At 39.4% G+C, this 12,187-nt stretch overlaps 1 protein-coding gene across 1 annotated transcript; it reads left to right on the top strand.

Annotated features, from left to right (window-relative positions):
• Positions 1-397: 397 nt before the first annotated feature.
• On the top strand, positions 398-1,936 carry LOC124080922 (germ cell-less protein-like 1). The gene has a single exon (XM_046426992.1). The coding sequence runs from the start codon at positions 398-400 to the stop codon at positions 1,934-1,936; it is 1,539 nt and encodes a 512-aa protein (XP_046282948.1).
• Positions 1,937-12,187: the final 10,251 nt, after the last annotated feature.

The following is a 12,187-nucleotide window of genomic DNA, read 5'->3' as shown; positions in this document are numbered from 1 at the left end:
CATAGAAAATGGCTTCACTGACTCAAGTGGTGAGGTAATTGGAAAAGTTACTAAGAAACGAAGATGCCTGGAGGACAAAGCTGGGACTCAGAGGCAATTCTCCAAAGGAATTTAAGTGTTTAGAGGGAAAATGCTCCTTGTGTTCTTCAAAGTAATGGGAGAAATTTATTTCAAAATTGCTTGTATTCCAGTGTCAGCCTGTGAAGGGAGCCCCAGAGGAAGTATTTTTGAAGGGAAGGTGCACAATGTGGTCCTCCCTGGTAGGGTGCGCCCTTGTTCAATAGGGTTGAGGGCAGAGCAGGGCGTGGCTTGTCTTGGCGTCAGTGTTGACGTTGGGGTAGACGTAAGTTTTCCCAGCAGCCCCCCGGACAATCGCGGCCCTTGAGGTTCACAGACCATGGGGGCACTAAGCAGTCGGATGATGTGGCTCAGGCGGGATCGTGCCCCAGAAGAGCCAGGTGCTGTTAGAGATGGGCAGGAGGCAGTGGAGATGGAAGCAACAGTGGTGCAGGGGGAGGAGGAGGGTGAAGAAGCCCAACTCTCCACCAGTCAGGTAGGCCACAAGCGGAAGACCAGCCCAGGAGGGCCGCTGGCCAAAGCTCCTCGTAGGGAGAGGATCAAGGACAAGTCCAGGTCCATTTACCAGGCGCTCTTCCTGAGGGGTGAGGGCAGCGACATACAGATCCGTGCATTGGGGGAGGAGTGGAACTTACACAGGGTCTACCTGTGCCAGGCAGGGTACTTTGCTAGCATGTTCAGCGGCGCCTGGCGGGAGACACACATGAATACCATAGAGATACAGATGCCTGATGAGAACATTGATCGTGAGGCCTTGCATGAAGTTTTGGGCTCCTTGTACCTCGATTCCATGATCATCCCTCCCTGTCGAGTTGTTGCCATCCTGGCCACTGCCAGCATGCTACAGTTGGACGAGCTAATTCAACAGTGCAGGGAGATCATGAAGGACACTGTCAGTGCCCAGAGTGTGTGCAACTACTACTACTTCTCAGCCGAGAACTATGGGCTTCAGGACATCAGAACCATTTGCCGCCAGTGGCTGTTGGACAACTTGATGACCCAGCATAATGAGGAACTTTTGATGGAAGTCAGTCTGGATCTCATGAGAGAGCTTATTGCCTCTTCAGATCTCTTGGTGATGGAGGTGGAGATGGACATATACACCACACTGAAAAAGGGGACGTTCCTACAGCTGCAGCCCACATGGAGGGGCACCCGAAGAGCATTACTGCCCGATGCCAACTCGTGGTTTGCCAGGCATAGAGGGGAGTCAGAAGGTGCATCTTTTCTGGAGACTGAGCAGGGCAGAGCCTTCATTCCAGTGTTCCAGCAGCTGCGGCTAGCCTACATCATCTGTGATCTGCCATCCGCACTCATTATTGACCAGGATGCACTGATCCCTGCCGCATGGTTGACCCCGGTATACAAAGAGCAGTGGCTAGCACTTCTTCGGGCTGAGCAGACAAAGGAGATTGGGCCTGTGGATGTCTATGTGTCTGACCTCCAAGGAAACAGCATGCGGTGTGGGGGCCAGCTCCAAAGAGATGAACAATGCAGCTGGAGGTGGGCAGGCTTTAACTTTGGCTGGGACCTGGTGGTGTGCTACAACAACCGTCGCATTGTATTCCGTCGCAGTGCACTGAACAAGTCCTGTGGTCTTGGGGTCAGCTTACTCTGGCAGAGAAAAGTTGCATTCCACCTCCGACTTGTCTCTTTGGACAGGAATGGAAGAGCCATTTTTAGGAGGGATACAGAATATCAGATGCTTTCCCTAAGAAAGGATCAAGAACTAGAGGTAGTGAACCTAGAGAACCAAGATGTGGTCTTCCCCTTATACATGGCATGTAACTTCCTGTACATCCCCCGGGAGAGGGGCACTGCCCAGAGTGAGGACTCTTGCAAAATCCCAGAAAGCTGAGCAGGTCTTCCCTCTGCTCAGGAGTGGGCAGTGTGCCCCAGATGCCAGCTGCCTCTATGACAAGGGGACTTGCTGATCTGTGATGATGCGCACAGGTTTTATTGAAGTGTAGGCCCTAACGCTTGAAACTGTTTACAGGGGCATAGGAGGAGCATGCATTTCAAAGCCAAATCACCTCCAGAACTCAATTGTGCTGTTAATGTGGCAACCTGTCCACCTGGTTTACCCTCCATCAACTGCCACATAATTTCTGAGAAGACAAAGACCAACGGACTTTAGAGAGAAGCTGAGCTTTACCTACTCTATTCTTTGTGAAACTCTTTAAAACATGGCTTTCCTGTAGTTCAATTAAGTGGATGTTGAAGGTATATTCTGACTCCTCTTTCAGTTGGCACTTTTAGAGCTCCCATGCTCCACTCATTAACACCACCAACACTGGTTTCATTCCTTGCCGCCCCCCCCTTCCCATATTTCCTGCCAATGAGTGCACTGCTTACTTTCCGTAGTTTCCCATTGCGTGTACCAATGCAGACTACACAGATGTCTTCTTTGTGTTGGTTGGTCTTCAGTGAAAGATCATCTTGATGCAAATTGGAACTTACTTTAATTTTCATAGCATAATAATCCCAGAAGGTCATTTCAAAATTTATAAAACCGTACTTTGGGACTGGGTGGTAGGAAGCAGTTTGTTCTATGAGGATATTCTTTTACTAAATACATATTTGTGTGTGGCACCGTCAAAAATTATCTTTTCACCAGAAAGTGCTCTTTAAGCAAGCTCATGGTCTTTGCTCTTCAGAATCATTTGCTTTTCAAACTGTATGTGGGGGCTAGGTGGTGGACTGGTTCATGACTACTGGTAATTTAATTACTGTCACTGCTAATTTAAATACTGTCATTCTCTTGCTCCCTCCCAAATGTCCACCTTGTTTCATTTCATTGAGTGACTGTGGTTAAAGAATGTCAAAGAATTATTTAAAACTCTGTTTAAGAATTCATACACATAATAAACATATACTTTGGAGAAGTGTAAAAATCTACACCAAGATTTACAAATAAAAAATAACTCTACAAGAGTAGCATTTTACTGATTTGAAACCAGAATTTTTTATGGGTTTATATTTCTCTTCCCAATTACATCTTTTTCCTTTTCCACCCAGTTTAGAAATTACTCTTGACCTTCTATTCATTTTTCTTTCTTAAGCAGAAATGAAAGTCCATACCAAATCTTCATACTAATGTTAGGGTAGTACTTTGATAACAGTAATAGGAAGTGTCCCTTTCAAGGTGCCCTTGATGTACCCTTTGATGTCTGCCTTAATTTTTCATTTCCTTCCTGTCATGTTCCTTTATGCTCTGTTTGCAAAAAGTAAATCTCATTTTCATGATTTTAAATACAGTTGGGAATAGTATGTAATGTTTTGTATAATGGTAAAAGTAGGTTTATGCTTTACCACTTTTACTTCCTTTATGTAAATTTTTGAAGCAATTTCATCTTACGTTTTCCTGAACTGAATACCAGGATGTTGTTCCCTCAAAAATGAGATATCCTCGCTTTTGAAATTCAGAAACTACTCAGCTGAAAGTGAACATTGGCTGAAAGGTTGCTTCTGCTTTGTTACCCAGCCAACTTTTCAGTTTATTATTGCTATTTACAGTACTAGAAAGATGTTTGATGAAGTACAATGAATGGCATCTGAAATATACACATTTAAACTCACACAAACCCTGACTGCTGTCATTTGCCAGCTTGGGGCACTTATCTAATTCTGGATACTTTAGTATCTAATACTAGATACTTACTTTTCACTTTAAGGTTTTTAAAAAATTATTTTGACTGCTAAGTCTGAGGTAGCATGCTTCCCACATGAATGCTAATTGTTTATAGACTCTCAGTAAAGGAATGCAAAAGCAGGACAAGATATACAGTTATGGAGATTCTACACAAAGCCATCAAACTAAGTGGGAACAAAGTATATACCGCACCAATCCTTAAGAATGGTCAAGATTTTTTTCCTGCCTTTGTGTTTTCCTCTCTGTTGCTACCTGTCAGCATTTGTCTTGTTATCTGTCTGTCTGTGTCTGCATCCATGTCTATCTTTGTATGTCTTCATCTATTTTGCAAGTCTTTCTTTCCATCTTTCTCACCTTTATTTTCTGTGTCTGTCACTGTGTCTTTCTCCTTCTGGCAGTCTCTGCCTCTTTTTTTTTTTTTTTTTTTGTGTGTGTGTATACACGTGTGTGTGCACACAAGCTCACATGCCCATGCTTACCTGCCTTTCTTCTTTTTAACAACAATAAGAACATACAGATTTTATTGTATGCCTAAGGCATGTACCGATTAGACTCCTGTCATGGTCTCTATATGCCTACCTGTGTATCTTTCTCTTACTTCTGCCTATGTCTGCCTGTCTTTCTTTCTTGGACTTTATTTCTATCTATTTCTACCTGGTTCCTCCTGCCCCTTTTCTGTGTATACTGGTTTACCTGCCTTTAGTTTGAACAAATGGCATGTATATATATATATATATATATATATATATATATATATATATATATATATATATATATATATAATCACCATCCATGTTTCCATCTTTCTGACCAGCTGTTTCTATTTTTTTTTTCCACCAGGCTGACCAGACTCTAGATGCTTCCTTCCCGGGCACCATTTTATCTCTTCTTATGGTCTCTGCTACTTTTGTTATAACCAAAGACAAATTTGTACATTCTTTTATTCTGAATACACAGGATAATTTGTCACGTGTGTTTCTGTAAGATGTTTATATAAAACAGGTATGATGGTTAATGTCAGATCCAGCATTTGTTTTAACTTAAGTGTCAGAAGAACACCATGTAAGATATTAAAGATAATGGGAGGTTCATAAGGGGGGGGGGCATATTAGGGTTCCTTAAAGCATCATAATATGATTAATGGTAGTTAGTGAAATGATCAGGCTATTTCTACTTGACTTGATTTTGTAATATTGAGAAAATTTCTATATCAAATTGTCATTTTCATATTTTACATAATAGTATAATCAGGTTCTCCAAATCTTTATTGCAAATAGTTATTGTTCTTTTAAAATCTGTTTCTGAGAGACAAGCTAAGCATTACCACTTTATGTATTTGGCAATTTTAGTGAATTTTTGAAATGTGTATACTTTGAGCCTTAATGATTTGTATGTACAATATTTAAAGCTGCACTAAATGTACCCTGAATTCCTCCCACGATCCTTTAAGAATTTAAATGTGCAGTAGATTAGACAATGGGGGTATGGAAGGGAGGTATGGGAGATAGAGAAAGAAAGACAGTTGGATGAATCTGACATAATATTCTCATGTCCATATACAACACAGTGAATCCCACCATCATGTATATCCATGAGAATGGGATTCTAACAATAATGAGATATATTCCATGCTTATATAATTATGTCATAGTGGATTCTGTCATGAATAACTAAAAACAACCAATAAATAAGAGAGACTTAAAATCATTAAATATTTGTACATAATAATTTACATTTAATCTTTCATCATGACTTTTAATCCTTCATCATGACTTAGATTTTGCTCCTTAAAGATCAAGCATATAGATCCATTCAGAATTCGTCCCAGTTATTTTTATATTTGTAGTTGGTTCTGTCATCTTACATCCACTTCCAAATTACCTGATTTTTTTTTTTTACTCTTTTTCTCTTGCATTAACCTTTCTTATTACTAGATTTTTGTATTTATTGCCATTGGATGGATTGAATGTTCTTTGCTGCCTTATTACTTGTAGTGGCTTGGAAGTAGGGTATGATACCATGAATACATATTTGTGCAAAGGATGACCTACCCCAAGTCAGTGTCCATTTGGACACAGTTTAAGACCCCAACAGTCATTGCAAGTTAAAACTAAACTGGTTATTTTGCCTTGGAGATTGAAGGGTTGTGATAGAGCAGGAATCTAAGATCTACTGAATAGCATAAATATTCTTAATGCTTTATAATGCATAGTTTTCTTCATTTGATCATCACAAACGTGATGCCACGTATCCATTCTTATATCCTCATTGAACATGGGAAATGATTAAGTATCAGAGTGGTTAAGTTACCTTTCCAATATGACATAGTCGAAATTTCTGCATTGCAAATGTAAATCTAAGTCCCTTTTAGTGAATTTCAGCAAACTCACACCACTGCACATTGTCTTCAAAGGTAGATATAGAAATGGTAGCCGTACGTGGCCTTTCACATCAAGCAGTTAAATTTGTAATTTTCCTGAAGATGCACAATCACAGGAAGATGAGATTTTATACGTCTCAAACCACAATTTTTATTACATCTGCATAAAAACTGTCACTGCCATACACCGACACAGAACCTGTCCTTCATGGATTTGTTTCAGAAAAAAAAAAAAAAAGGTAAACTAGGATGTATAACTTTCACGGGTTATGTGTCATCGTTCATTCCACCTCATTGGATATCTGTGAACTGTTTATTTCTTAGAAGAGAGATGGTCTCCAATGATTTCCAAATACATAGATATAGGAGATGTGTGAACAGTGCAACAAAAAAAATCTTGAATACTCAGAAACCTGTGTTCCTCAATATATGTTAGGCAATTTTTCCCAAACCATTCACATTCAGTGGTTTAACCAAATTCCCTGCTTAACAATCCCAGCTCTCACATGCTCACTCAGTCACTCACTCAGTCATGAGGGGCCTGAGAGCCTTAGCTTCTGTATATATGCAAAGTAGCACTACTCTACCACCAGAAAAGACTTAGAGATAATAGAAAATATCATTGAACATGTGGTAAGTACTCAGTACATTAAGAATTGATTACTAATATTTATTTTACAATGTTTCACTAAAACATTGCTTGGTCAAATAATTTTTCTACATTGAGAACTACAGATGATGTTATGGGTTTTGCCTTAAGTGATTTAATGATGGCTGCTTCAAAAGCCTTGTCAGTAAATTCTACATATCTGTGTCATCTCAGACCACTCACGATCTTTTCTCATTAAAGTTGATGTTTTGCTTGTTCTTGGCATGACAAGTGAACTTCTGTTGTATTTGGACATTTGGGGGTGTTACAAGGCTCTGTGTGTTACTTAAATCTTCTGTCTCAGTACCCCTCCTCTGCCACTAGGCCAGAGAGTGGAGGAAGTTTACTGCTGCCAGTTGGAAGTGGAAATCCATGTTCCCCTCTCGGTCCATGTTGGGGTTGATACCCTGGGGGAGAAAAGTGCCTGATTAACGTTGCCCTACATGGGTTCCTTTGAAAGTGCATGAGGGTGGAAGGCTCAATACTCTTGGGAACTTGTTATTTCTCTTTGCTGCTTCAACAAATTGCCTCAAACCTATCCTCATTTAAAATAACACATTGTCTTACAGTTTTCCAGGTCTGTGTCACACTCATCAAAAATCCAGGTCTTATCAGGCCATGTTTTTTCCAGAAGCTCTGGGAGGATCTCTTTTCTGTTTACATCGATAGTAAGTGAATTTAAATTCCTTGTGGTAGTGGGATTGAGGTCCCTGATCTTCCTTCCTATATCTGCAAAGTAGCACTACTCTACCACCAGAAAAGACTTAGAGATAATAGAAGATATCATTGAACATGTGGTAAGTGCCTGAAAGTTAAGATCCATTCTGTTTCTATATACTGCCATTTATAGCCTTTGTTTCTATGGCCACCTTTCTCCAATTGCAGAGCCAGCAAGGAAGGGCCAGGGTGCTCACATATCCCATCTCTGAAACCCATTCTCTTGCCTCCCTCTTATACTTTGAGAGATCATGTGACTAGGAGTCCTACTGAGATAATCCAGGAAAATCTTCATGTCCGAAATTCAGGTTATAAGCAGTAAAAATGCCACTGCAAATTTAATAATATTTTTCCAGGTAAGGTAGCATATTCACAGATTCTGAGGATTAGGCCATAGACCTATCACGAAGCCATCATTTTACCTATCACAGCACTGACTGTGATAGGTAAACTGACAGTCATGACTCCTGTAGTCTTCTTCTGACATCATTCCAATGATGAAGGTGAAGGTTACCTATTTTTTGCCTAATGTGCATGAATGGCCTGGTTTCCCACCCAACTTTTAATGATACCACTCTAGTGGGGATAAGGAGGTTAGGACATACGATTTCAGCACTATGAGGGTAGAACTTTAAGTTTCTCATCCTGTGTTATTTGCAAGGGCCATATTGCAAGACCACTATTTTCCTCTGGTGTGTCACAGTTCTTATATAAAATTTTCTCTGCTGCTAGGCTGTCTCTTTCATGATATTTTGGCTAAGGAGTTATATATTTTGGAGGATCTTTTCTTCTCTATGTCTGTTGTCCTTTCAAGGATGCTACATTTCTGGATCCAACGCTAGTCTGGGCTATATGAAAGAAAGATACAAACAAATATAACCAAAAGGAATGACCACCTTGTTTCACTGACTCCAAGTTCTCTAGCTGGTTGCCCTTCTTCTCAACACCTTCCATGCTCTTGTTGTTTATTTTATGTATACATCATTTATATGCAAATGTATAAGTAAATATATGTATTCATATATGTATATGTGTGTGTGTTTGTTTATTTATTTACTTGTGTGTTTATATTTGGGTGTTTTAACTGAACTTAGTGGAAGGAATGAAAAACTGCATCTTTGCCATCTTTTCTCCAAACCAGAAATATGTAAAATACTTATAAATATTATTGAAATATTTATTGTAATATGATTTCATCTTTAAATTAAATTATATTTTAATTTCATTTAATTATTAAACATTTTTAAATGTGCTTTTAAGATATCATACTTGACATTCATCCCTTTCTTCTAGGCTAATGACAGAATTCAGATGGAAGCACAACATAAAGCACTACATAAACTGGTTGTGAATTAGGGACATTTAATGGCAAGTGATAACACAGGGAACACTTAAGAATGATTCAGATTAGGTTCACAGTACAGAAAATTTGCCTGATCACGAGTATGTGACCTTGAACTAATCTTCAGCCCCTTTGTGCTCACCCATCTCAAAAATGGACAAATAATGGTTCCAAGAGTACAGATGTGTGGGATAAATGGTTATTATATGTATTGTGGCTGGCAGGTACAAAGCACTGGCAACATACCCATTTTTTTGTGTCCCATGATACATGTGAAGCTGCAGAGAATGCTAGAGAACAGACAAGGTAGATCTGATATTACTGAACTGAAAATGAATCAATTCTTACTTCTAGAAGAAATTTGAATGAGTTCTGGGAGAGGGACAGTGTTTCACATCACTGTGACTTTGGATTCCAAGGACATTTCAGAAACCTAGAAATCAGTGTCTCTAGATCCCATAGACCCTCTTTCCTCAGAGAAAAGGTAGGAACTGCAAAATTGTTAGAAGATGCTTTTGATTTAATCTCAGTTCACCTCTTCAGCTAAATGTAACCCATGCTCCACCAAAAGCAGCATTTTTTTTTTACTTTTCAATACTGTGGATGAATTGCAGTTTCTATTTAGCACACATCAAGGTGTCTAGGGATTTAGATAGTAGCACATCAATAGTCTGGCATGTGTGAGGCCCTAGATTCAATTCCAAGCACTGGAAAAAAAACAACAACAAACAAACAAACAAAAACTCTTACCAGTGTATATCAGGGCCCACAGAGGTTATATTATAGCTGCCTCACACTTTATTTTAGATGAGGATGAGAGAGAAACTCATAAGTGTTTATCTTTAACTTAAGAACTTCCCCAGCCTAAAGACATAGTAGTCTCTGTAGTAGGAAATCCACATATTAAGACAGAACAAGGGAATTTTCAAGCTGGTTATGCAGTCACCATTTCCAAAGAGCTTACAGAATCCAATCACCTTTCTAAAGTCAAGTCAGAACAATTAGTCAAACTTATAGCCTTGACTTGAGCCTGTCTCCCACCAAAGGATAAAAGGGCTAACATACCCAGCAGTAGCATCAGATAAACCTTTGGTGTGTTTAATAATTTGGGAATGCTATGGATGCCTTGCTTCTTTCCCATCCCCTTCCACAAGTTGGATGTGATTAAGCTAGAAGAAGTGTAAGCAAAAGGAGGCATTTTGGCTGAGCACTGTTATAAAGAGACTGTTTCCACTCATGTTCAATTGGCTCAACAAATAGAAGACAATTTGATTATTCTGAATAATTTCTTCAAACCCTTGAGCAAATTTCTGTCATTGAGTACTATATTCTGTATTGGGAGAAATCTGCATATGAACCCAAATTAGAGGGATTATGGAATTCCCAAGCTTGGTGCATGATGTCTCTAAGCTCTCCACTCTGAAGGTTGGTGAAAAACTTGCACACTGTGACCTATCACAGTATTCCAGCTTGACAATTATTATTGTATATCATCGATGGGATGATTTTACTTGGATATCAGAGAGGTGTTCTCAGTGCATGCAAGACCTGCTTGCTTCTCTAAATCTGGGTTTCTGTGAAAGAACTGAAATTAAGGATTTTAAAGGCTATAAGAGATTCTGTCTTTGATGGATTCCCTGTTTTGAGAGAGAACCATGCCATGTGTATTTTACTGCATTGCAGTCATACACTCAACAAATATTTTCTGAGCACCTAATGTGTGCATCTGGTTCTGTTTTGCAAAACAGAGATAAAGTGGTGAGCAAGAGATTCCAAATGACTGCTCTCTGAAATTTGCATACTATTAGGGGTTAGACGTTAAAATGTAAACACAACAGGGCTTTCAGACCAATGGTCAATGGGATAGAAAGTGGCTAATTATTATAGTATACTTAGAATGTTGAGGGACATGTGACATTTGAGCTTAGTCCTAATATAAACAAGAAAGATTCAGTCATATGAAAACCTGGGATAAAATGCAGTAGTCAGGTATGTCAAAATTAAGTAATGGGATATGTTCCATGTACAGAACAAAAGTTCTGTGTGGTGGTTTCACAGTGAAAGGGGAAGAATGGAGGTAGATAAGGAACTAATGGATTAATGCTTTCTAGGCCAAAGTATATGGACTAAATTTTATTCTTAGTTTAAAGAGAATCCATAATGAGATTCTATGCCAGCAAGTGATCAGAACCCATTTAGTCAGTCTGATATGTGGAGAGCAGACTAAGGCTGGGTAGAGCATACAATGACAATTTTTCAAGTTAACCTCAATTATCCACTAACTACTTATGAGTATAACCCTCAATTTTTGTCAGTTATTTTGTTGGTTGGTTGGAAAAAGTATTCCAACCAAGAATGATTATACTGATCCTGGGAATGTAGCTTAAATGGAATATCCTCAACTGAGAAGGACACCTATCTTCCCTTCTATTTTACAACTGTCTTCATTCGCACAAAAGGGGCACAATAAATGATGTTCTAGAAGCCACACTGAACCATAATGAGGTCCAGATTCTTGGAGGTATGTGCCCAGGTGGTGGAAGAGAAAGATGGAGCCTGGGTAGCTCATGAGTATATGGAGGCGTCATACCCACCTTGAACTGATGATGTCCACATTTCTCCCATATGAGGAAGAAAAGCACATCGTTTTAGGTTGCTTATCCATTATTGTGTGCAAACAAGGGTAGACAGAACGGGTATAGGAAAGCTAATGTAGAAGCAAGAAATCCAGTCTGGGAAGATATTAGAGTAATCCTGGCTAGAGAGAAGGGTAGCTTTGGACACAGGCAATAGCCTTCAAGTTGAGACAGAGTAATAGAATGTTCAATATATTTTGAAGGTAGAGCCAATGAGATAATGTCAGATATTCGAAGTGAGGTGACTGTTGTTAACCTTCAATGAGAAAAGGACAATTTAGAGAAGAGAACATTTTGAAGAAAGTAGAGACTTTAAGTTTTGCACTTTACATTTCTGTGGGGTTTAGTAGAAATCCAGGTGGAGATGATGAGGTGGCACTTAGATATACCTCAGGGAAGAAGCCGAGGAGGAAACAATGGCCTGGTAGTCATGAGTATTTAAACTAGGATACAGGATGGTATCATCTAGAGTAAATGTAGGTAGAGAAGAGGGCTACAAATAGCTTCATGAAGTACCCTCACATTTAGAATATCATTGTGGTTACAAATATCACCAAAACGGACTGAAGAGGAGGGTTTAAGCAGACGAGCCAAGAAGGCAATAGAGAGAGGAATTGATAGAGACAAGGTAGGTGGCGAGGTCAGAAGGTGGGGGCAAAGAGATGGATAAGAGAGATGGACAAAGAAACAGAGACAGTACAGCTAGACATAGATTGAGACAGATCTACAGGAA

This window comes from Marmota monax, unplaced genomic scaffold, assembly GCF_021218885.2.
Source record: "Marmota monax isolate L192 unplaced genomic scaffold, Marmota_monax_Labrador192_F-V1.1 WCK01_AAM20220418_F8-fsc01532, whole genome shotgun sequence".
Classification (NCBI taxonomy): domain Eukaryota; kingdom Metazoa; phylum Chordata; class Mammalia; order Rodentia; family Sciuridae; genus Marmota; species Marmota monax.
The sequence above is the reverse complement of the archived record's forward strand: the minus strand, read 5'-3'. Positions and strand labels throughout refer to the sequence as shown.